At 34.9% G+C, this 27640-nt stretch overlaps 1 protein-coding gene across 1 annotated transcript in view; it reads right to left on the bottom strand.

Moving 5' to 3' along the window:
• The window catches only part of LOC150098397 (protein ROP-like), a 312656-nt gene that overhangs the window by 112229 nt on the left and 172787 nt on the right, over positions 1–27640 (bottom strand). Inside the window, exon 9 of the mRNA XM_090405016.1 lies at positions 27241–27451. Coding sequence (XP_090261142.1) covers positions 27241–27451 — 211 coding nt within the window. The remainder of the gene's footprint in view (positions 1–27240; positions 27452–27640) is intronic.

Below are 27640 nucleotides of genomic sequence, written 5' to 3' on the forward strand. Positions count from 1 at the left end.
ACAATTCCACTATGTCCTCTGCATCAGTCACTCTATTCCCCTTTTTATCCCACAACATCATTCTTCCACAGTCATTTCTCCTCCTACTGGCCACACAGCTAAAACATTCCCTAGGATTTTCTTTGGATCTTAGGGCCAATCTCTTCTCATATTCCAGTTTCAGCTTCCTTACCATACTAGTCACTCTCCTGGCCTGTGTCTTATATTCTTTATGCATCTGCTCTTCACCAGTCTCCTTATATCTCTTCCATAGCCACTTTTTCACATGCAGCTCCTGTTTAATATTGTTTGTCATCCACTTTACACCAAATTGTGTCCTCTTCTTCACTTGTAGAATACAGCTCACTATTTCCTCTAACAAATATTCCTTCACAATTTCCCAAGCACTAATGATATCCCGGCCTTCCAATTCCTCCCTCCATGAAACTTCAAGTTGATGTCTAAGACTATTGTAATCACCTGCCTTATAATTCCACATATATTCCCATCTCTTTGATACTCCTGCATGTCTATTCATCTTCCAAGTCAAAACCACATGGTCACTCTCTCCAACTGGTGGGAGAGATGTCATCTCAATTATTATTAACTCTTCTGATGCTATGACCAATTCTTCTGATGCTATCACTTATCCAGTGATACTACTAACTCTTTAAGCACCAATGTGGTTCAGCAGCTGATTCTGCTTTTGACCTGATGGCAATAAAAGAAGAGGGTGCTGTCATAAAAATGCTATCAGTTTACTCCTATTCTTCTTTTCATCCCACTTTTCTGACAATTGCACTTTTTTTTTTTTTTTTTTTTATAAAGGAATGTGATGAACTTCATCACTTCTGAATCAGATTCATTAATTAGAATGCTTTTACCACAATTAATTTTGTCTGATTTGAAAAATGTTAGCTCAAATCTTGGAAGCAATATTGTAGAAATAATATACTTCTATTTATAAGATACTTCATTCAAAAATAATATTTTTGAATGAAGTATCAAACCTTCTGTTAATCTCTTGAGACGGTTTTTTAATTTATTCCTACTCTGAAAAAGAAATGCTATATTCATCTTTAGCTATATTTTCAGAGTCATAATAGTTGGGAACACTTCTAAAATTAAAGCAACATTTGGACTCATAGTTTTTGTAATTTCCTCAAGAGAAGCCAGTAAATTTAGCAGCAGTTCTATTAAAAATCAATGATTTAGGTGAGTGTATTTAAATTGTTGTCAATTACATAGATAATCGATGCTCTTTTTTGTTCTTGCATTCTTTGTAATTAAAAAAAAGTAAATTTCACATAGTAGGTAGATTTTGAACTAACTTTATATGGACAAAATTTAATTTGGTTTGAATATCTTAATTTTGCACATGCAGCAAATGAATTAAGTTGTATGAAGCAATCCAACTGAAAGCTGTCATTTGTCACGAGTTGCTGTTTTTGTTTTCTGAGTTCCATCTGTTTTACGTGCATGAAGTGTGAACTACGTGTTTATGACACCAATATAGACAAGGTAATCTCAAGTTTTTAAGATATAATTTCTACAAATAATTTATAACTCTTTTGGCCTGTATTTACAATGGGAAACAATGTTGACAATGTACTGAATGTCCTGTTCTCTGCCAGAGCTTTTGTGCATTGTAAGATTATAGTCGAATGAGGTCGGAACCTGTGTGTAATAAGTAAAATGTAAAATATTTCAGCCTTTCTTTGGTTCAATCCGGGAAAAATAATAATTTCCCAAGTGATTACTTTTTCCAATTTCTGTGTGTATTATATGACTGTATTTAAAAATCATATCAAAATTCAAATTATCCTTGTCTCACTTTAGTATTTACCAATGATAATCTAATCTCACCATGAAGCATAAACCCTTTGTGCATATCACATAAACAGCATGTGTGAAGAATAGCTGTTCTTCATTTGACTTTTATGCTTTCCATATTTAAAATTATATTAACTGATAACTATCCTACAATTAATTGCATTGGACTAATTAAGATGAGCGTTGAACTATGCACTCTTAACACTTTTATACATCAATAAAAATGCAATCATACGGTCAAACTGACATGAATTTTGTAGCATGGTTTGCATAAACCAAATGACAGCACACCCAACCTAAATGGGCATGTGACGCCACTGATATATTTAAACAAATCAGGAAAGATTAGCTGATTGAAAAAGTACTACCTTCCATAAAGGAGATGAACATAGATGATCAGATCTATGTTCTGATCATCTATGGTAGATCTTGAATGAATTTCAAGATCTGCCATAGTTTAAGTTTGGGCAATGGAGTTAATGTTTCACAAGTTACTGTATAAAGATAGTCCACAAGAAACCTGCACTTATGAAGAATTTTAGTCTTATTTCAGACAACTCTGTTTGGTGGAGATGGCATGTTTCGGCAAGCCCAGATTGTTCAGTCTCGTGGTGCTTAATATAAGACTTATGTTCTCTGTGACAAATATTATTATTATTATTTCCCAAGACCTCATGGAGTCAAAGACTCATCTGGGAAATAAAAGCAAATCTTCTGGACTTTTCATAATAAGATAAGCCACAGGGGCAAGGAATCTAGTAAACAACTGGAAACCTCCTTAGAAGATGAAAGGTGGATTTTTTTTGACAAGAAAAAAAAAAGCCCCAAAAATGTTCAGAGGCTTTCATATTTTTGCAACATGTTCAGAAATTTCTTGCACATAAGGGAGTGGAATAAGAGTGATTTCTGCTTAAGCAGGGACTATGTAGACTTCTGAATGCTTGATTGATGAAGACTTCACTAAACCATATGATAAGTTAATACTTAATATGTTAATATTCTTCCTGTAGAAGTTTGAATGAAGAACATAAAGAGTGTACACATTTTAATAAGATGAAGTGATTCTGCATGGATATATCAGCATGTGCTGTGTATGAAGAATTATTAAATCCAAACAGCCTTTCGATTTTTTTTTTTTCTTCTAAAGTGAACTGAATTCTAGGAGGAATTCATTTATTTTGGATACAAAATGTTGGAAGATGAATCGTTCCAAATTGCATAAACTTCATTGACCTACCTGTCCAATGTGTAGGTTTTAGTGAAATATTGTCAAGGAGATAATCTTCAAAGTGTTCCACAAAATAGGTGGCAACAGTTGGAGAAAGAGGACTTTCTATCACTCTCCCTTCAATCTGTTGGTAAAGTTTGTTTTGTAAGGTGGAATTCTCTAGTAAACAGCAAAATCAAAAAGTGTGACAATATCAGATGGAAATTCTTGCTGGAGTAATTCGATGGTCTCATAAAAGAACGTTAGTAAACAACGACAACATCCAAACTGATCATAAAATCAGACGGGCTAAGACAAAGATCAAATCTGGTTTCTATCCAAAGCACTTTTAATATATAGTCCCCTTATCAGAAAGTTCGCTTTCTGCAGTTTCAGTTATCCATGGTGTCAACCCTGGTTCGAAAATATTAAATGGAAAATTCCAAAACTAAACAATTTATAATTACATAGGCAAAGTGGATATTAAACCCAACATTATTTCAACACCAAATGTTAGAAACTATGAAAGTGTAAGTTGACCTAAGAGCTTACGAGATTACAATCCTTGGCATCCCCGAAGTGCAAGCTAAGGCAACTTGGGGATACCGAGGATTCTATTCTCGTAAGCTCTCGGGTTTACTTGCAAAATTTCATAGTTTTTACAAACATTCGGCTTTGAAATAATGTTGGGTCTAATATCCACTTTGCCTATGTAATTTTACATCACCAAATTAAAGCCTTATGGCTCTTTCTTTTAATTTATAAGTTTTCAATTCCATGCCATTCTGAGTAACATGATGAAATCTCGCACCATCACACTCCAAACATGAATCACTCCTTTGTCTTGCGTATCCACACTGTACCATATACGCCACCCACTCGTTAGTCACTTAGTAGCCGACAGAAAATATTAAATGAAAAATTCCAGAAATAAACAATTCATAAATTGCATTTTAAATTGCATGGCATTCTAAATAGTTCTTGATTATCAGATCGACATATCACAGTGCTTGTGTTCAAGTTACCCTTATTTTACTTAATAATGAACCCAAAATGCAAGAGTAGTGATACAGGCAGTTTGGTTATGATAAAGAGAAGCTGTAACGTATTTCCTTTTAAGTGAAAAGGTGAAAGTTCTCAACTTCATAAAATAATAAAGAAAATGTATGCTGAGGTTGCTAAGATTCCATTCACATTCAAATAACTTTCATTACAGTATATTGTTATAACTGTTCTATTTTATTATTAAACTTTATCATAGAGGGTTCAGTACTATCTACTGTTTCAGGTATCCATGGAGGGTTTTGGAAGGTATCCCCCACAGATAAGGGGGGGGGACTACTGTATACTGATTATTTTCCTGTAGAAGTAGTCAGTAAAGTGGACAAATATTTTGATATACCATATTTTAAAAACACAGACAAAAACAAGTGAATTATATGTTAATAATAGCATGAAAATTGCCATAAACAGAAAAATTCATACATTCAATTATTTTATTGTTTTTATTTTATTTTATTTTCTTGTTTATTTAATTTTAAACAGTTTACAAAAAAGCAAGTTTATTATCAAAATATAATATTAATATATTATTTAAATGAAAGATAATCAGATACTCAACAACATCCCTTGAGGAATCCATACCAGGAAACTATTACCATACTATTAATATTATCATCATCAAATTTCTAACGAGTATCCTCAACGGGTGTACAGAATATTATGATAGTACTACATGAAGAACTTGCATCATTACTAACCTCATATCAATAATTTTTCTCCAAATCAACCTGTTATCTGGCAAGACTCTGACATTATCAGATTTTAAATTTATGTCTTGGTCTTCTCTTGATCTTTTTCCTGCCAAAAGACCAAGAGAAGACCAAGAACACTTGTTTTGCTAATTTTTCCTCTCCCATTCTGTTTAAGTGACCATACCACCTGAGATTGCCTCTGCTAATACATTCCTCGATGCTGACAATGTCTTTCCTAATATCCTCATTGTTAATATGATATTGCCATTGATGCCATCATTCAAGACCCCAATCTTTCTCAGGACTCTCATATCTGCAGACTCTAGTCTTTGGCCAAGTGTTTTATTTCTAACCCGGTTCTCAGATCCATATGTTAAAATTGGTTTGAGCAATGTCTTGTATACAGCTAATTTAGTGTTTTGACTAATTTCTCTCTTATTCCATATAAATTTATTCATAAATTTATTCAGTTGACTTCCTACCATACCAGCTTGATTCTGTTGTCTATTTCCATATTTAATTTACCATCTTCACTAAAACTTGTGCCTAAGCTGCTGAAATGTTTTACTTGTTCTATTGGTCCTCCATTCATGATACATTTGATATTTTTAATGTTTCTGCTTTTTTTCATTGTCTTTTTATTGCCGATTTTCATACCAAATTTATTACAACAGTTATTCAATTTAGTCAAGAAATCTTGCAGACATACTAGATTTATTTAAAAATATAACATCATCTGTATAAAATAAAGAGCTGAGATTAACATCTCCAACTTTGATATCAAGTTTAATAATGCTTTCCTTCATAATGTGATCCATATGGATAATGAATAACAAAGGGGATAATGTATATCCTTGTCTGACAACCAGATTTAACATCATACCATTTTTCTCTACTTCCTTCAATTCTAACTGCTGATTTACAATTCAAATAAAGACTAAGTATTGCTTGATATAATGCCCCCTAATGCCCCATTGACAAATACAACTGTAGCGTTTTGAATAGCTTCTCTTTCATGGCATCTTGTCTTATGCCTTTTTGGATCTACAAAAATTCCCATGATTTCTCAACTATTTGTCATAAAGTGAAAATCTGATCCTGACAGCCTCTATTTGGACTGAATCCAGCTTGTTCTTCACCAAGCTTCCCTTCCACAATCCTTCTCAACCATTTCTCAAATATACTTGCATAAATCTTACAAGGAATACTCAATAGGGAAACACCTCTGTAATTCTCACATTCAGTTTTACTTCCATTCTTATATATGTGTACTAGAGAACACTACTCCAATCATCTGTAATTCGTCTAGATAATTGTCTAGGCCTTCTGAACTATGCAGTGCAGTCACTGCAAGACTTTTATAACTCCATATTTGAGCATTTCTGGTTAAATATCATCTACTCCTACTGCCTTTCCACATTTCAGGCTTTTGGGGGCTTTTTTGGCTTCAAGTATGGATATGTATTCCTGACTGTATGCCTGTTGAGTGGTTTTTTATTACTGTGCTCTCACTGATTGTTTCGTTTAGCAATTTTTCAAAGTAATTACTCAACACATCAAGGATATCTTTTTCTTTAGTTTTCATGCCGCCTTTATCATTTCTAATTCCTTTTACAGCACTCTTTTCTCCATTTCTGAGCTTTTTCAACAGCCTCCAGAATATTTTGCCACCTTCTTGATCCAACGTTTTCCCATTTGTTTAGCTAGTTTTACACAGTATTTAGCTTTCTTACATTTGACTCTATATTCTTTAAGAGCACAAGCTGACTTATTTGCCAGAAATTTTCGATATGCTTTCTTCTTTTCCTTCACTGCCTCTTTAACTTCCTGTGTCCAACATGGAGTTCTGATTTTTCTATCTTGCAGATAACCTCATCACATGCCTCTCTGGCTGAATCAATATTTTCTTCAGGGCTTGTCACTGAATTTCAAAGGTCTGGTTCCTGTTCTGAAACTTTTTTTTTTTTTTTAATAATGTTTGTGTTTTGGTCTACAGTTCACATCTGAGAGCTGCTCAACTTTTATTTGCTTTAAAACTTTATAACATGTTCTTGTTTTCAATATTATTCAATTTTTCAATTCAATTTTATCCTGCTCAAGACTAAATGGTGATCTCTTCCAATTTCAAGTGAGAAGATATCACTATCAACAATGACAGTCAATGAGACTTTTCTTATTCCTTACCTCTTCTCTCCATGTGAATTTGTGCACATTTTTATGTTGAAACATTGTGTTAGTAATAACCAGTCCATGTCCTGATTAGAAATCCAACAGTTATTTGCTATTATCAATAGCTTTGCTCTTTTCTCCAAGTTTTCCCAAAATATTTCTGTATGTCTACTACTCTGCTATTTAGATCCCACACAGGACCAACTTTTCTTTTTTCATTTTGTCAGTTGCTTTCTCCAAACCCTCAAAAAATTCCTCCACTTCTACCATAGTAGAACCTTTTGTGGGACCATAGGCACAAATAAGTCTCATTATCCAGTTCCCCATTCTGATATTTCCCCACATCACTCTACTTGATACTGCCTGCCATTCGAGAAGATTAGCCTTGTATTTAGTGTTGAATACTATAGCTACTCATTTTCCTTGATTGTCATTGCCTGAATATAACATTTTGTATTTATTTTAAAAAAAATTAAATAGGCATTCGATGCTTTATGTACCTTCAACTTTGCTGTATGTGTAGCAGAAAAGCTTCTATGTGTGTGTGTGTGTGTGTGTATATATATATATATTTTTTTTTTTTTTGAATGTTCATTTTTACTCGTTAGAAAATATTATAAAGTGGTTTAAATGACAGATACTGAGAGATAAAGAGGTGACATGGTTTATTTAAAAAAGATTTTACTAGTTTCGTTGAATGGATCAACTTCTTCAGGTATCACAATCAAAGAAATATACAAAAAATAACAGACTTAAAAATTACATTAACAGTACTAGTACAAAAGACAGTAGTACAGTTTGAAAACAGTAATGCGAGCTTGTTCAAAGTTTATTTTTTCACTTGGTTAGAGTATAATAAAATTAGTTTAATCCTTTATCCAAGTGTGAGCAAACAAAGTTTGCGCCTGAAGTATCTTCAGGACTAAGGTAAAGTGATACAACACCAGGGCAACTCGTTGCAAAGGTGGAGAAAGCTACCAACACTCCTAACTCAGTATCTCCTATGTTGCAAAACACATCTCCTTGCGGATATGTCTAATGTTATGCATTAAAGGAAGGGCCACTACCCAGACTAGTTTCGACCTTTATTGAGGTCTCTTCAGTGGGACCCAGGCCCTAGTGGAAATACCAGGCAGAAGCATTAGCAGGTCATCTCTACCTATAGGAGTTGCCAAATGGTGTGCCACCCTTTTTTAATAAATTACTCTGGATTTAGAGAAAGATGTTCAAAGTTTATTTTTTCGCTTGGTTAGAGTATAATAAAATTAGTTTAATCCTTTATCCAAGTGTGAGCAAACAAAGTTTGCGCCTGAAGTATCTTCAGGACTAAGGTAAAGTGATACAACACCAGGGCAACTCGTTGCAAAGGTGGAGAAAGCTACCAACACTCCTAACTCAGTATCTCCTATATTGCAAAACACATCTCCTTGCGGATATGTCTAATGTTATGCATTAAAGGAAGGGCCACTACCCAGACTAGTTTCGACCTTTATTGAGGTCTCTTCAGTGGGAGCCTTCTCTAAATCCAGAGTAATTTATTAAAAAAGGGTGGCACACCATTTGGCAACTCCTATAGGTAGAGATGACCTGCTAATGCTTCTGCCTGGTATTTCCACTAGGGCCTGGGTCCCACTGAAGAGACCTCAATAAAGGTCGAAACTAGTCTGGGTAGTGGCCCTTCCTTTAATGCATAACATTAGACATATCCGCAAGGAGATGTGTTTTGCAATATAGGAGATACTGAGTTAGGAGTGTTGGTAGCTTTCTCCACCTTTGCAACGAGTTGCCCTGGTGTTGTATCACTTTACCTTAGTCCTGAAGATACTTCAGGCGCAAACTTTGTTTGCTCACACTTGGATAAAGGATTAAACTAATTTTATTATAATGCGAGCTTGAGTTCCAAACAAAAGTTGACTACCTACTTCCAATCAAAAGTTTACTGGTAGTCAACTTTTGTTTGGAACTGAAGCTCACATTACTGTTTTCAAAATGTACTACTGTCTTTTGTACTAGTACTGTTAATGTAATTTTTAAGATTTTTAAGTCTCTGTTATTTTTTGTATATTTTTTTGATTGTGATAGCTGAAAAAGTTCATGCATTCAACGAAACTAGTAAAATCTTTTTTAAATAAACCATGTCACCTCTTTATCTCTCAGTATCTGTCATTTAAACCACTTTATAATATTTTCTACCGAGTAAAAATGAACATTCAAAAAAAAAAAAAAAAAAAATATATATATATATATACACACACACACACACACACACACATAGAAGCTTTTCTGCTACACATACAGCAAAGTTGAAGGTACATAAAGCATCGAATGCCTATTTAATTTTTTTTTTAGCAATTTCTCCATGGGAGGTACACACTGTTGCACACAGTGCTCATCCAACTGTATCTTAAACTGATTCAATGTGTCCATATTCACAATACATTCAGGCAGCACATTCCACTCACCAACCACTCTCCATGCAAGAACCTACATGCAAAGAATCTACTCCTCTACTGACAAAAGTATTCTATAGTAAGTTAATTTTAAAAATAAGATAAATTCTAATCTGTAATTAAATTATTTTTTTTTAGCAATTTCTCCAATTCACTTTCAAGAGAAAATAGCATTTTAATAACTAAAGTGATAAAACAATATGGTTATTAAGGGTTACATGGTCCCTATCTGGTATGGTAATAATAATAATAATTATTATTATTATTAATAATATTGGACCTGTATGGAGTCAGAGACTCATCATGGGAAGTACACACTGTTGTACACAATGCTCATCCAACTGTACCTTAAACTGATTCAATGCGTCTACATTAACAATACACTCAGGCAGCTCATTCCACTCACCAACCACTCTCCATGCAAAGAAGCTTCTCCTCACTCCTCTACTCACAAAAGTATTCTATAGTAAATTAATTTTAAAATTTAAATTGACTTAGTATAGAATTCTATTTCACAGGATTATATCCATTGGAAAAATAAATTTAAGTGTAGAGTACCAGTTATTTATATTAGTGTCTGCTAAGCAAAATCAGTTAAAATAGAACAAATTAAATATGTGAAAGTTGACAGGACAAGATATTTAGTTGGATGTTGCTATATAGGCTAGGTAATGTGGAGCCTGGTGATGAAGAAATGTATAAGTAACTTGGGTTAGTGAACAGAAGGGTGATAATTACAGGTGATTTTAATTATGGCACTATAAACTGGAATGAAGAGACAGCATTTGAGAATAAGGAAAACGAATTTCTTGAGAGACAGCTATCTTAGGCACACAAGGATCAAGAGTTTTTAGATCTTATCACTTCATTAGAGGAGGATGTGATTGTGAGTGGAGTCGCACTTCTTTCCAGTTGGTGCGAGTAACCACAAAGTGATTACCCAGGTTGTATCTAGCTATATAAAGACTTCTGTGAGGAAAGGATATATATATGGAATTAAGAAGCTGAGGAGACAGCTTGGAGCTATAGCATAGCATAAAGAGTTAAGGTGAAAGAACTAAATGTTGCTTGGGGACAAAGACATCTTAACAGTATCAATGTATTCACAAGGTCAAAAGACTGAAAAAGATAGGTGTTAAGTGAATGAATGAATGAGGGTTGTAAGCATGAAATCTAGAAGAAGTAGAAGAAAGCATTTTGGAAGTAGCACAAGATGAATAATGGTAATAATTAGTTGCATGAAAAGTAAAGAGCACTGACTCTGTTGGTAAAAACAGCAAAGTACCAGTATGAGCAGAAATTAGCAAAGCAGGCCAAGAAAAATCCTAGGGAATTTTTTTGATATGTGTTGAGTAGAAAGAAGAATGAAAGTGGCAGATTGATAACTACTGCAAAGGACATAGTCATAGTATTCACTGAAAACAATTCATCAGGATATTTCATCCTCAGTGTGAAATCAGGAGAAACTGAAGTGTAGAGAATGAAACTAGAAAAAACTTACTAGCGAGCAAGAAAGAGTTGGAAAGGAAGGAGTAGCCATAGTATTCAACACCAAATACAAGGCTAATCTTCTTGAATGGCAGGCAATTTCAAGTAGTGATGTGGGGAAACATCAGAATGGGGAACTGGACAATGAGACTTATTTATGCCTATGGTCCCACAGAAGGTTCTACTAAGAGGGAAATGGAGAAATTTTTTGAGGGTTTAGAAAAAGCAACTGACACAATGAAAAAGGAAAAGTTGGTCCTTGTTGGGGATCTAAATAGCAGAGCAGGAAAAGATTGTCAGACATAAAAAATATTTTGGGAAAATTTGGAAAAAAAGAGTAAAGCAAATAATCATGACAAATACCTGTTGGATTTCTGATCAGGACATGGACTGATTATTACTAACACCATGCTCCAACATAAAAATGTGCACAAATTCACATGGAGAGAAGAGGCAAGGAATAAGTAAAGTCTCACTGACTATGTTATTGTTGATAGCAATGTTATCTCCCTGATGCAGGACACCAGAGTGTACAAAGGATTTGAAATTGGAAGTGATCACCATTTGGTCTTGAGCAGGATAAAATTGAATTTCATATTGAAAAGAAGAACACTGTAACAAATTAACATTGAAAGAAGAGGCAAGGAATAAGAAAAATCTCATTGACTATGTTATTGTTGATAACTATGTTTTCTACCTGGTGCAGGACACCAGAGTGTACAAAGGATTTGAAATTGGAAGTGATCACCATTTGGTCTTGAGCAGGATAAAATTTAATTTCATATTGAAAAGAATAACATGTAAGAAAGTTTTAAAGTGAATAAAAGTTGAGCAGCTCTCAGATGCGAACTGTAGACTAAAATAACAACATCACTGAAGAAAAAATGAAAGGGTTTGAGAACAGGAACCAAACCTTGGAGATTCAGTAGCAAGCCCTGAAGAAAACACTGATTGATTCAGCCAGAGAGGCATTTGGTGAGGTGGTTTGTAAGGATAGAAAAATCAGAACTCCATGGTAGACACAGGAAGTTAAAGAGGCAGTGAAGGAAAAGAAGAAAGCATATCAAAAGTTCCTGGCAAATAAGTCAGCTTGTGCTCTTAGAGAATACAGAGACAAATGTAAGAAAGCTGAACACCATGTAAAACTAGCTAAACAAAAGTCATGGGAAGACTTTGGTAAGAACATAGACATTATATATCAGGAAGATGGCAAAATATTCTGGAGGCTGTTGAAAAAGCTCAGAATTGGAGGAGAGTGCTGTAAAAGGAATTGGAGTGATAAAGGCGACATGAAAATGAGAGAAAAAGATATCCTTGAAGTATGGAGTAATTACTTCGAAAAATTGCTAAATGAAACAAGTAGTGATAGCACAGTGGTAAAAAACAGTGACTAGGCATGCAATCAAGAATATATATCTATACTTGTAGTAGAAAAAGCCATCAAAAGCCTGAAATGTAGAAAGGCAGCTGGAGAAGATGATATTCGAACAAAATGCTCAAGTATGGAGGTATAAAGTCCTACAGTGGCTGCACTGCATACAAGAATGACTTCAAGATGACTGGAATAGAGCTCTCATAGTACCCATATATAAAAAGGGAAATAAAACTGAATGTGAGAATTACAGGGGTATTTCTCTACTGAGTGTTCCTGGTAAGATTTATGCAAGTATTATTATTATTACCCAAGACCCCATGGAGTCAAAGAGTCATCTAGGAGGTTCTTTTACCATGCTTTAAACACACTCAAATTCTCTGCAGACACCACACTCTCAGGCAAGGCATTCCAATCATTTACAACTCTGCATGAAAAAAACCTGCTTCTCACTGCCCTACTCACACTCTCTTTATATAGTTTCCAGGGATGACCTCTGGTTTTCCCCTGATTTCCCACTATTTTCTGTAGAACCTCTCCAGCATTGATCCTATAACAACCACTTACTAACTTGTTTAGTTTCTATCATATCTCCCCTCTTCTTCCTGTCCACCAGACTCTGCAAGTTGCATTTTCTCAATCTTTAATCATACTTGACATTCCAGAGGTTAGAAACTACCTTAGTCAGTCGCCTCTGGAATCTTTCCAACATCTCTTCCTCCTTCTGAAAACCAGTGACCAAGTATCAGGTATCAAATATATTTGATAAACAGTTGAGAAGGATTGTGGAAGGGAAGCTTGGTGAAGAACAAGCTGGATTCAGGCCAAATAGAGCCTGTCAGTGTCAGATTTTCACTTTACGACAGACAGTTGAGAAATCATGGAAATATAACAAAGATCTGTATTTAAGTTTTGTCGATCTGGAAAAGGCATATGACAAGGTGCCAAGAGACAGAGAAGCTCTTCAAACCGCTACAGTTGTATGGGCCAATGGAGCATTATATCAAGCAATACTTAGTTTTTATTAGAGTTGTAAGTCAGCAGTTAGAATTGAAGGAAGTACAGGAAGATGGTTTGATGTTAAATCTGTCATGAGACAAGGATGTACATTATCTATATGGATCACATTATGAAGGAAAGTGGTATTAAACCCGATATCAAAATTGGAAATGTTAATGTCAGCTCTTTGCTTTATGTGGATGATGTTATACTTCTGAATAAATCTGCTACAAGTCTACAAGATTCCCTGACTAAATTGAATAACTGTTGTAATTGTAATAGATATGGTATGCAAATCAGCAATAACAAGACAAAGACAACAAAAATAGGCAGAAGCATTGAAAGTATCAACTGCATTGTGAATGGAGAACCTATAGAACATGTGAAACATTTCAACTATTTAGGCACGATTTTTAGTGAAGATGGCAAATTAAATATGGAAATAGACAACAGAATCAACAAAGTTGGTATGGTAGGACGTAAACTGAATAAATTTATATGGAATAATAGAGAAATTAGTGTTTTGACTAATTTAGTCAAAACACTAAATTAGCTGTATACAAGGTAGTCTTCAAACCAATTTTAACTTATGGATCTGAGAGCTAGGTTAGAAGTAAAAGCACTTGACCAAAAACTAGAGACCGCAGATATGAGAGTTCTGAGAAGGATTAGGGGTGCGAACAGATGGCATCAATGGCAATATCATATTAAAAATGAGGATATTAGGAAAGAACTTGCCATTGTTAACATCCAGGAATGTGTTAGCAGAGCTAATCTCAAGTGGTATGGTCACTTAAGCAGAATGGGAGAGGAAAGATTAACAAAACAAATGTTCTCTGCCAGATTATCAGGAAAAAGACCCAGAAGGAAGATAAGATATAGGTGGATTGATATAGTAAAAAGTGTGCCTTAGAAGACAGAAATATAGGATCTGATAATGTTGGAGTCTCGACAGGTAACAGATTGATTTGACCAAAAACTAGAGACCACAGATATGAGAGTTCTGAGAAGGATTAGGGGTGCGAACAGATGGCATCAATGGCAATATCATATTAAAAACAGATAGAAATATATAGGATCTGATAATGTTGGAGTCTCGACAGGTAACAGATTGATTTGGAGGAAAATTGTAGATAGGAAGTTAGTAATGATATAAATTTTTGATGTAATGTTATCATATCCTGTATGCCCCTTGAGGGTACATGTCAAGAATTTGATGATGATGAGAACCCAATAAATTTGGTTTAGCAAACCATGCATTATCTACAAAACAGCATTCAGTGGAACAAAACCAAATTGTTACATAAGTTATTTTTTCTGGAAAAACTGTACAAAGCAAGCTGTGAAGAACACATTCATACTTCAAATCTTAACAAAAACGATTGCCTGACACTTTCTGAATTTTGAGAAGTTATACTGACTAATACTTACCATTCATGTGTTCCATAAATTGTAATTAATTAATCATTTATATTTTAAAATATTTTATTAACTAATTCATTTTATTGTAATAATTATTTTTGGTTATCTATTAAAAGCAGATGGAACTATTCTCCTGCAGCTAGTGCATATATAATATCATGCACATAATGCACTTTCAAATGAATTGATGTCCTGCTTTGTGTGTGTGTTTTCCTATAATCATATTGAAAATGTGATTCAACTGAAAAGTCTACAAATAAAAAGATTTAAATTCACGTGAGTGATGCCATTATTAAATAGTTATAATGAATTCTTCCGTTTATGTCTCAGTTTTTAGATCAATCAGCAAGTTGTGTATAGGGGTGGAGTATTCTGGAAGAGAAAAGTAACTACTGGGGTGCCGCAGGGATCTTTTGGGACTACTGTTATTTATTTGTATATAAATGATATTGAGATAGGTTTATATTAGGTTAATATACAACTACAGGCGGCCCTCAGTTTACAATGGTTCAATTTATGCCGATTCATAATAACGCCGGATGCCTGCGCGTGCTTTCCTACTGTGGTGTGGTCTGACTGAGAAACGATACTAGCAGGCACTCTAGTGTTTGAGTGTTTACCGAGCTACTATAACGTTTATGTATCAAAAATAGTTTTATTGTTGAATCTACCTAATTGTTCTATTTAAATTTTTTTTACATACGTACGTATTTAAATTGATAAAGTACATAATTACATACCATGTCTGATAAAAGAAGTGCTGAAAAGTTAGCAGAACTTGGTGTTAAGAAGGCATGGAAATCAATCATACTTAAAAAGAAGATGGAGGTGATTCGAAGAATGGAAGATGGGCAGACACATGCTAATGTCTGTAGAAGTATAAACTTACTTCCATCGACTGTTACAACAATTATGAAAAATGCAGATAGAATAAAACAGTCTGTGCAACAATATATGTCAGTACTAAATGCAAACCATATAAGTTATAGCAGGGGTAAACTTCATGAAAAAATGGAAAAATTATTATCATTATGGGTGGATGCCTTGAATCAGAAAAACATTCCTCTGATGCAGACTGTTATAACTGAGAAAGCAAAACAATTTTTGAGGATCTTAAAACAACAGATGGAGGCAGAGAAATATTTTTATGAAGCAAAGGTTGGTTCATGAGATTTAAGTCTTGAAGTAAGTGCCATAGTGTCAAATTATGTGGTGAGGCAGTGTTAATAATTGGTGGATTTTTATATAGATACAGTATTCATAGATATTATATCTTAATATAATTCCTACCATAGAGAATGATCTCTGTTTCTAACAATTATTTTTTTAATTCCGAGTGCACCTATATGTTATTATATGCATAAGGGTTCACTCCAATTGGTGCAATGATCTTAACTCTTTCTTTCAGAATCCAATTAATCACTGACTCAAGACCAAATACAAAATAAACACATTTAATAAAACTAAAACAATATATATATACACTTCAAACAACCTTACAGAACTAACTACAAATTAATTGGATCCAAGGCCTTTTTAAATAAACTTACACCTAAGACTAGACTAAACACTTTGTTTTCACAATGACAAAATGTTCATAGCCAGTTTCTTTCTCTGTCAAAGCTCTTTTCCGAAAATATATGCTTTATTCTTCATTTTTATAGGATCCTTTCTCATCACTTATGTAGCACACAAGAATTCTTCCTAACTCAGTTCTGTCTCTTTTTAGTAGAAATAATAGTTAGATCCGGCGTCCTTAATCTTCCTAATCCGAGTTTTCTCAAACATTCCTTTAGAACGTAGACAGCAATTTCTTCTTTTATTCACTAATGCTTATTGACAGTCATAACTCTTCCACTTTAAAAAACACAGTTCTAAGATTCCCTTTTCGGAATCTACTATTAATCTTTCAATTAGTGTTTCCTCCAATATTCCGTTTAAAACGCATATAGCAATATTTTCTTTTATTTATCCACAATAAAACTTAATAGTTCCATGATTCCTTTTTCGGAATATACTATTAATTTTTCTCCGACTGTCACATAAAAAAACTTAAGTTCCTCCGAACCTAAATATCTGCCGGCCTGTGTTCTAAATTCCTTCCGAACAGAACACTCTCTTGTTTACAGCCATTACTAGATGGGATAATCTGCAGGTATAGTTGTGCAGAATTTTTGTTGTCAAATAGATATCCAAGTTTTACTTCAGAATTATTGCAAATGTATAACCTGTTAAACACAAAGAAAATCTTCACAATGGCCTATCAAAAAATTGAATAAGTGTATATTTATATACACTTTCAAACTTTTCACGAATAAATTATTATTATTATGACACCTCCAGGGAGTCCAATGACTCATCGACAGAGGGCACTGGACGCTTTCTTGTCAGCTGTCAATCACTCAAACTTCTCGGCGAGCATGCGCACTCTGTGGCAAGCGAGAAACTAAGTGTATAATGGCTGACACGGTTGTTTCCATTAGCGACAAGAGAATGTCCTCATAAAACACAAAACTTAATATTTCAAAGCATAATAAATTTGTTTAAGGTAACACAACTATTCAAATCCGGTAAGTACATTAAATTTTTTTTTGCTTTACATATCACTTTTAACAACAATTTCCATAACGGGCACATCGCAAGTGCCGACAATGTGTGTTATGAAAACAAAACTAATAAACATGCTAACATAAACAATACATAAAAATATTCAGAATTTTAATTATGATTATTTTTACAGTAGCAAGTACAGATGTTGTGGCAGGTGCTTTTCCTAAAGAATTTCAAGACTGTGTAGAACAAGGAAGTTTTCCTCCTGATCTCATTTTTAATGTTGATGAGACTGGGCTCTACTAGAAAAAAGTGCCAACACGCACCTTCATTTCCTGTGAAGAATATTCCGCTCCAGGTTTTAAAGCTGCAAAAGACAGACTTACACTTTTGTTGGGTGCAAATGTCTCTGGAACTTTGAAGCGTAAACCAATGTTGGTGTACCATTCACAGACACCACGTGCCTTCGAGGGTCTAAAAGCCATGCTGCCAGTCTATTGGAAATGGAACAAGAAAGCTTGGGTTACATAAGATGTTTTTATAAATTGGTACATTTATTTATATTATTTTTGTCTTACTGTGCTTCGCTTCTGTAATGATTTGCCAACCAAGGCATTGCTTCTCTTGGATAATGCCCCTGGACATCCTCAAAACCTTGCTGAAGTAAAAACACCACTGGATGTCAAGGTTGTTTACATGACCCCAAACACAATATCACTTTTGCAACTGATGGATCAGGGGATTATATCAATCTTCAAAGCCTATTACCACCGTATAACATTTATGGAAATGGTAAGAGTCTTGGACACTTCAGGAAAAACTATTCAAGGCAGTCATTCGATATTTTGAAGGGCATTAACAACATCAAGGCAGCTTGGAACGAAGTGTCAGCAAAGTGTTCAAAAGGAGCATGGCGAAACCTTCTTCCAGCATTTATGCACGACTTCGAGGAATTAGAGCAAGAGGAGAATGTTATTGAAGACGTTACCAAGCTTGAGCGAGAGGCGGGATTGGATGATATTACAGCTGAAGTCTTAGAGAGCCATGATAAACTGCTTTCCAATGAAGACTTAAAAGAATTAGCTGAACAATTAAGTCAACATCCAAAGGAGGAGAAAGAAAATGAAGAAGGTCCTCTGAGAGATATAAAAAAGGCCAATTTACAGCATATCCTTGCAAGCATAGAGACACTGACTGATGAACTCTGCGAAATGGACCACGATTGGGAACGGAGTGCGAACGTAAAAAGGAGTGTAATTGCATCTATTCGACCTTACACTGAACTCCTTAAAGAAAACCTAGGCAGTTAACACCGGATACTTTTTTTAAAATGCAGGTGATCCGAAACCAGGAACTTCAACATAAAAATATGTAATATCTTTTCGAAGTTAATATTTTCGAATTATATACAAAAAGTTTCATACTTTTTGTATGTAATTTTGTTTTTTATTTGTTATTAATAATTTTATTTTAACAAATATGTATGTATTATCAAAGCTTTAAATATAATAATGTTACACATACTTCATGTGCATATTTTTTGACTGCGCAGAACATAACTTTGTATCTCCCATTAAAACTGGGTTCACTTTACACCCATTTTTTCAGGAATGCAAGTGAGGCATAAACCGAGGGCTACCTGTATCTGCAGATGAAGCAAAACTGGGGAGAGTGATAAGAAATCAAGTAGATGTTGTGTCCTTACAGGAGGAATTCAATACACTGTATGAATGGACAACAGTGTCAGTTCAATGTTATGAAGTGTAATGTTCTGAAATGTGGCAAGGAACAATGATATGCAAAGTGTTCACTTTGTGAGAAAATTTTAGAAAAAGATAGACAAGGATCTGAAGTTTAGAGGTCACATTGCATAAGTTGTGAAGTCAATCACATCAGATCATGGCAATGATGTGGAGGACTTTAACATGCAGAAACAAAGAGGTTATGGCTTCATTATATAAGGCCTCATGTGGATAATTGTGCACAGATTTGGTCCCTTGGTTTTCTTGATGATGAGGGTATATTGAAAAAGGTCCAGAAAAGACCGACTAAGGTTGTAACTGGTCTTTGGGATGTGGGATATGAAAACAGATTGAGGAATGCAATTTGCAAAGCTTTGTGAATAAGAGGAAGAGAGGAGATATGATTAAGACATTTAAGTTGGTAAAGGGTTATTATCAGGTTAATGTGGAAGACGTTTTTCATAGAACAGAAGGGGGGGTAGAACAAGGAGACATACCTGGAAATTGTATAATGAGAGTGTGAGAAGAGAATAACAGGCATAAAATATTAAAAAACTGTACATTTTTTAAAATTTATTCTCCTTTTACATTAATGCTGGTGACGCATCTGAAAACTCACAGTATGCAATTTGCTTACTTCACACTACTCAGGAGGGTCTAAAAATTATGTTTTGATAAGTGTATTGCCAGCCTGCTTGGTGAGTGGAATGCACTGCCTGACACTGTAGTGAATGCAGATATACTGAATGAGTTTAAAGCATGATTTGATGGGCTTTGTATGTAACAGTGTGTATCTTGAGTCTTGACTCCATCATGGAGGTTTGGTGTTAATAATAATAATTTTATAAGCTCTTTAAACTGCAGTAGACCTGATTTTTTGCAAAACTTTGCAATATGTAATTACATTATTTGCATAACTGAGTTACTGGAATAAAAGAGAAAAATTGTATTTTTTAATATTTTATTTTACTGATTTTACCATTGGCATGGATGTTTGTGATTGTCTTTAGGTGGGAGATGAATTTCATTGCCTGGCATAAGACCACCTCCCTGCTTATTGGAGGCCTGAAGTGGCTTGAAAAAGTAACACTAGCTCTCTAGAGGAGGATTTCCAGACTATGAAAAAAAATTAAAAAACTATAAAAAAATACAGGAAAGCCTCGCTTAATGCGAATTCGACATGCGCGATAATCAGTTAGAGCGATTGAGCAAAATAATACTATTTCCCACTTTAAGCAAGTAATTAATCAGTTAACGCAATTTTTTTACATTATGTGAAATTATACTTACACAAAAAGTTTTGTTGCCAATCTGCAGTGAGTGGCAACACCTGTCTATGTAGAAGGCAATGGCAGTGCTGGTAGCCGGCGACACTCAGTAGTTGACTTTATCATTGCAAGTGCACATGCAAACCTCTTGCTCAATCACTTTTCCTTCATTTTGCTTTAATTTAGATATCTATAAAGCTTTATCATATTCAACCCCTGATATGGAAAAGAGAAAGATGATAAAGAAAGTGGCATTAATAGAAAGAGAAGAAAAGTAATTGCATTAGAGGAAAAGCTGGAAGTCATTAAGAGACATGAAAGTGGCGCTAGTAATACGATTGTGAGAGACCTGGGATATAGCGAGTCTACAGTTCGGACTATAATAAATAAGAGCAAAGAATACAGAGAACAAGTTACTACTGATTCTATAAGCATGCAGATCACATGAAATAGAAGCCATTTAATGATCGAGATGGAACGTCCTCTATCACTCTGGATTGAGGATTGTAACCAAAAAAGAATACCTTTTAGTACAAGGAATAGTCAGGCAAACGGTCTCAGTATTTTTACATAATTTGAAAGAAGAACGTGAAAACTTTACTATGAGTTTAGGATGGTTTGACTGTTTTAAAAATTGAGCTGGACTGCATAATATAAGAATAACTGGGGGAATCTGTTAGTGCTGATAAAGATTCTGCGGCCAAGTTTCCTGAAGAATTGCAAAGGATAATTCAGGAGGCTGATTATAATGATCAACAAATATTCAAAGTCAACAAAATTGGTCTCTTTTGGAAACATATGCCAACAAAAACTTTCCTAGCTAAAACAGAAGCATCTCAACCAGGATAAAGTATCTAAAGATTATATTATGCTTTTATTAGGAGGCAATGCAGAAGGCAACTTTAAACTCAAGCCTATGTTAGTTTATCGTGCGCAAAATCCAAGATCTAACATTATTGAAGAAATTAGCACAACTGGAAAAGAACTTGGATTTAATGAACTGGATAATGAAGATGCGAGAAACTTGCTCGATTCCCATTCAGAATGGTTAAGCGACAATGATCTCCAACTAGAAGAACAGTGTGCATATGAAGAAGATGATAAGGAGTGCGAATAAGAAGAGAATGTTATGACTAAGAAGCTAACTGCAAAAGAACTTGAGCTAGTTTTCAATCACATTCAGCATGCTAAGGAAATTTTGTTTTGTTGATTCTGATATGGAATGAAGCTTCGAAGTCCACTGAAATCTTGATAAAGCGATCACCAGCTATAGCAAATTGCATGACAAAATGAAAAAGTCGAGCACACTATTCAAACATATGTAATTTTTTTTGTAAAAAAGTAGCTCAAACAAATGTTTAGAGTTAAAAATTTAAGCAATTGATTTTTATTAACTTTGATGATTATATCCTCTAATATAGCTTATACTATATATTTTTTTCCACATTTATGCTAACTGATGGATGAATTATGATTCCTATTGTTTTCGCTTAATGCGATTTTTTTAGCGTACATTTATGATGGATTAATTAATCGCGTATATATATATATAAAATAAATAAAAATGGAAAAAAAAAATCCTTAGTCCTCCCATGGTACAAATGTACTACAGGTTTACTAATAAATTTCATGGGCAGGAATCACATAAAATAAATAAATAAATAAATAAGAGTACTGACTGAGAGAAACAAGTAGTGTGATCAACAGTAGGGAAAGCAAGTGGCATGTGAATGAGAACATAAAATGAAGAAGTGTAGTAGGTTTGAAAGATGGTGTTGACTAGGAGGATGAAATGTCAAGCAAGAGTAGGTAGATAAGTTGAAAGAAGTGGAACATATGAAGAACTGTTGAAAAGCACGAAAGAAGAGATTTGGAGACTGGCAACAAATACAAAGCGAATCAGAGTATGAGTGAGAGAGAGGAACAGGACAGCAGGTAAGCAGGAAAGCAAGGAAAGAAAGTGTTAGAGGAGAGAGAGTGAAGGATGCAGGTGAGCAAGGAAGAAACAGAGCAGTAAGAGGTGTGATGCATGGAGATTTGATGATCTGTGACATGCAAGATAGAATGCAGAGTAGCATTTGTCTGGAGGAACGATAGACAGTGACTATGGCAATTAAGGTAACAGAGGGGATGAGATGATTGTGATGGTGGGCACAAATGACTTGAGAGGCAGTGTGAATCAGTTGACAAGAGATCTGAAGTTCATGCTCAAGGTTGTATGGAAGAAGACAGAGAGGGAAGATAGAGAGCATGTTGCCACATTCTGCATAATATCCAGAATGTGTCAAAAGAGAGGCTTGGATTATGTGGATGCTTGGAGAGTATTTGAGGATAGAAAGGAACTGTATGCAAGAAACTGCTTGCCTTTGAATGAGGAAAGATACTGGCACCTGGAGAGAATGTTGTGATCCAAGTCTATGTGTCAAGCAGGGAATCTAGAATTATCAGGGTGGCTTCTTGTGGGAATAGTTACTTGGGAGAAGGGAAATACATTACCGAATACAGTACAGTTGGGAGAGAATAATGATAGATACAGAAAATAGCAATAGATCAAACAAAAGCAGGAAAGTCTCCAGGGATTGATAGAATCAGAGCAGAAGCTTTCAAAAATGCTGGGTATAACACGTATTCTAATCTCCTTGCCATAAGGAATCAAGTTTTAAACATTGGAATAATACCTCAACAATGAAAACAAGGCCTTATTGTCCCTATACCCAGTCTTGATAGAATAGATAACTACAGAGGTATTACTTTGTTATCGACCATAGTTAAAATTGATAATAGGATAACTAGGATAACAATCAACAGAATAGAACCTTACTTAACACTACTTTTAAGAAAAAAAACTAAGCTGGATTTCTAAAAAAATGATGTAGAATAGAACAGATACATTGCATCAGAAGAATCACTGAAGGTACATGTGATAAAAACTTACCACTCATTTTAACCTTTATAGACTTCAAAAAAGCCTTTGACTCCATTAATAGAGAAGTGATGTTTAAAATACTCAGCTTCTATGGTCTACCCTCAAAAATCATACCAGCAACCTTATAAAGATTACAATGCTACAGTAATGTTTACAACAGAAACATCTGAATCCTTTCCGGTGACAACAGGAGTCCTGCAAGGTGATGTACTAGCACCTAATTTGTTCCTGGTATGCTTGGACTACATATCAGACCACCAACACAGAATATCTTGGTTTTAACATTAGACCATCCACCCACACCATGCAAATAACTGATCTTAGCTTTGTTGATGACGTTGTACTTATTGATACAGAATCAACAAATGCACAAAAACATCTCAGTCTACTAGAAACACAGGCTAAACTTATTGGTCTGCAGATCAACATCCAAAAGTCCAAAGTGTTCTCAATAGGTTATGAAACTTTATGCTTCATAACAACAATAAACCCTTAGAAAGAGTAAAGGACTTTCAATATCTTGGATTGTACATCAGCAATACAAAAAACGATATTAGAAAATGTAAACAGGATTGGATTGGCTCTAGTTTTCCATAACAAACTTCCATCAATAGGCTGAACTGTAAAACTCCATCTGACATCTACCAGTTAGCTCAAGATAAAGATTTGGAAGACCATAATCTGCAATCTTCAAATTTTAATTTCTCCTGCTCCTCACTCTCCTATGCTCCTTGGCTTATAACAACACCCCACTAAATATCCTGTTTTGCCCACTTTCACCTCACACCATATTCTCTCAAAACCATTGAAGCCATTGCCCTTCAAATCCTCCACTCTGAGAGGACCCAACTCCTCACTTATCATTAGCAGTGCTCCACCAACATGTTTGGTTTTCCTATCCTGCCAAAAAATGCTGTACCCTGCTACTTCTGTTCCTGTCAGTATATCATCTTCTGTCAACTATGCCTCAGTGATCCCAATAATCTTTGGATAGAATGAGGCTATCAGCACCACCAATTCATCTTTATTCTGCATGCTCCTGGTATTAGCATAAAGAATCAACAATGCATTGTCAGTGTATCTATCATCATCATCATAGTTTATTCAGAGTATGATACAATGTGAAAAGGGAAAAGAGACTTACATTAAAAATTGTGGGCAAAACAGGATATTTAGTGCGGTGTTGTTATAAGCCAGGGAGCATAGGAGGGTGAGGAGCAGGAGATTTTAACTACAGCAGTATAAATTGGGAAGAGAAAGCTGCGTGTAGTAGAAGAAAGATGAGGTTCAAGAGTTTTAGATTTGATTACAGCATCAGAAGATCTGATTATAACTGAGATGGCATCACATCCCCACCCCCATTTGAAGAGAATGACAATGTGATTTTGACTTGGAAGATGAATAGACATGTAGGATTATCAGAGAGAAAGGAATATATTTGGGAATTATAAGGCAGGTGATTATAATCATCTTAGAAATCAGCTTGGGGAAGTTCCATGGATGGTGGAATTGGAAGGACGAGATATCATCAGTGCTTGGGAATGGTTGGAGGAATATTTATTAGCAGCAATGGCAAGTTGTATACTGCAAGTGAAAAAGAGACACAATCTGGTGTAAAGTGGATAACAACAATACCAAACTCAGGTAGAAAAAAGAGGTAATGGAAGAGATGTAAGGAGAGGGGCAGAGAGCAGGTGCATGAAGAATATAAGATTCAGGCCAGGAGAGTGACTAGTATGGTAAGGAATAAGAAGAGATTGGTCCTGAGATCCAAAGAAAATCCTAAGGAATTCTTTTGTTATATGTGACCAATAGGAGGAGGAATGATTATGGAAGAATGACATTGTTGGATAAAAATGGGAGTAGAGTGACTCATGCAAAGGACATAGTGGAGTTGTTCAATGAACACTTTATTGAGGATATTTCATCCTGGAGAAGTAGATTTTAATACTAGAGGGATGGGGCAGGTTCAAGGTTTAGAAGTGCAAGAAGAGAGTCCATTTCAAATACTGATACTTTGAATATCAATAAATCAATGGGACTGGATGAGATATCATCACCATGTTTTGAGAGAATATGCTAAAGAACTGACAGCTTCACTGACCTGAATTTTCAATGACAGTCTCACCACAGGAGAGGTACCCAAGGAGTGGAAGAAAGGGTAAGATAGTGCATTGCACTACTATCCTTATGCAATGGCATAAGGATAGTAGTGCAATGGAAGTGACAAATATGGATCAGTTTGAATTTCATCAGTAGTTGTTAAGATTTTGGAGAAATTAGTGAGGGATCATTTACAGTGTTGGGCAGATGAGGTTAATGTTAACTGCAAGTCAGCATGGATTTGTTAAGGGGTGCTCTTGTTTTCGTAACTGGATTGCCTTTTATAATAAAGTGACAAGAATGGTTGATGAAGGAAAGGCATATTCTGCATTTTTTTTGGGGGGGGGGGATTTTTACGAAGGCATTTGATGGAGTTCCACATAAATTGAAATTTTAAGTTACAGCACATGAGTTTGGATAGGTTAGTGAATTGGATTGGAGACTGGCAGTCAGAAAGATATCACAGAGTTGTGTATGAAAGAGTAGTATCAAGGAAGAAGAAGGTTACAAGTGAGGACTCAATACTGGGACCTGTATTGTTTAACCTTTATATCCATGACATTGTCAAAAGATTGCAAGGGGATATTCAGTTATTTGCAGATGATGTGAAGCTGGGAAGAGTTATTAGTTATAGTGCAGAAGTGGTAGCCCTTCAAGAGGATTTGAATAAAAATGGACAGATAGACAAATGAATAGTGGTCAGTTTAATGCAGCTAAATGTAAAGTTTTGAAATCTGCCTCCCATACATCGATGGGAGGCTGCATACTCTGTTGTAGGAACTGCATTGGAGGATGTGGTAGTGGTGGGGGGGGGGGGAGACAAAGGATCTTGAAGTGATAATTGATAGAAACTTGAAATTCGGGAAACATATTGCAAATGTTGTGAAAGTAATCCAGAGGATTTCTGTGATACTGAAAAGGACACTGACTCAGAGAGTATAAATCCCTGATCAGACCACACCTGGGCTATTGTACTCAAATCTGGTCCCCAGAATTTGAAGGGATAAATTTACCTTGGAAAAAGTGCAGAGGCAGATAACAATGATATCAGGACTGTACAATGTTAGTTATTATGAGGATTGGCTGAGGGAATGTGGATGGCAAAGTATGCTAGACAGCAGAAGGAGAAGTGATGTTATCAAGATATTTAAACTGTTGAGAGGTAGTTATGAGGTTGACACTGGGGAGTTATTTCATTTTGTGTAACAGAGAAAGGAATGAGGACAAGGGGCATCACTGTTGGAAATTTTTCCGCTTGGTTATACTATAAATTAAAGATACCGAGAAATTATATACTTAGTTTAATCGTTTATCCAAGTGTAAGCAAACAAAGTTTGCACCTGAACTATTTTCAGGACTGGGATAACTCATATATAGAAGCTAATGACTTCACATCACTTGCTTTAGTATCCCATAATGCAAAGCACATATCCTTACAGGTATGTATAATGCTATGCATTATGGGAAGGTCACTACCCAGACAGGTTTCAGCCTTTATTGAGATCTCATCAGTGGGAGCCAGACCCAGAGGTGATACTAAGGTTGAAGTAATGCAGAAGTCATATTTTCATATACGAGTAGCCAAAAGGTGTTACATTTTATTATTAAAATACTCTGGATTAGCGATAGCAAGAGGATGACGAGTCTTGTAACTCCATGGAGGTCCTGAATCACAACAATAATAATAATTAAAATAGGATGCCAGGAAAAATTTTAAAAAATATTTTCTCCCATCTAAAGAACAGTGTGACACTGACTCTTTCATCAAAGTACAAAATTAGGTGGTTTCAGCTCCCTAATGATTTCATGTGGAATGACCCTTAGGGATTAATCGAATTTATGAAAAAGAACTGAAAATCCAGTAGAAAAAGAACTGAAAATCCAGTATATAAATTATTTAAAAATTTATACAGTATGCAGTATTTTTATTTTATTATTCAGTTATTTACATAAGCTCACGTAAATGATTTCAACTTACTTGCTCCACTTTACACAGCTTATCCACATATCCTTGATAGGTCTTCATACAATCTTCAGCTAAATGTAAATGTGTAGAATATTTACTGAGTTCCTTTTGATACTGGGGCATTTTTTTAATCATTGTCGTAAGGTCTTTCAAACTAGTTTTGTCACTGGAAGATGCAACACGCTTGGTTTCTATAAATTTTTTCAGTTGTTTGGTTACCAACCTGCAGTTACAGAAGAAAAAAAAACTGAATGTTTTCTAGTTATATTCACATTAAATAATAAATACAATATTTCTTACTTTAAAAGTTATTCACCATATTCTGAAGAAAGATGGCATATATATCTTAGAATCTGTGGAGGAAAATATTTAACCCTTTATTTGATAGTGTTGCTCTCAGGCAACATGATTT

This window comes from Typopeltis vanoorti, chromosome 15, assembly GCF_054136105.1.
Source record: "Typopeltis vanoorti isolate ZY-2024b chromosome 15, IOZ_Tvanoo_1.0, whole genome shotgun sequence".
In the NCBI taxonomy this organism is placed as follows: Eukaryota; Metazoa; Arthropoda; class Arachnida; order Uropygi; family Thelyphonidae; genus Typopeltis; species Typopeltis vanoorti.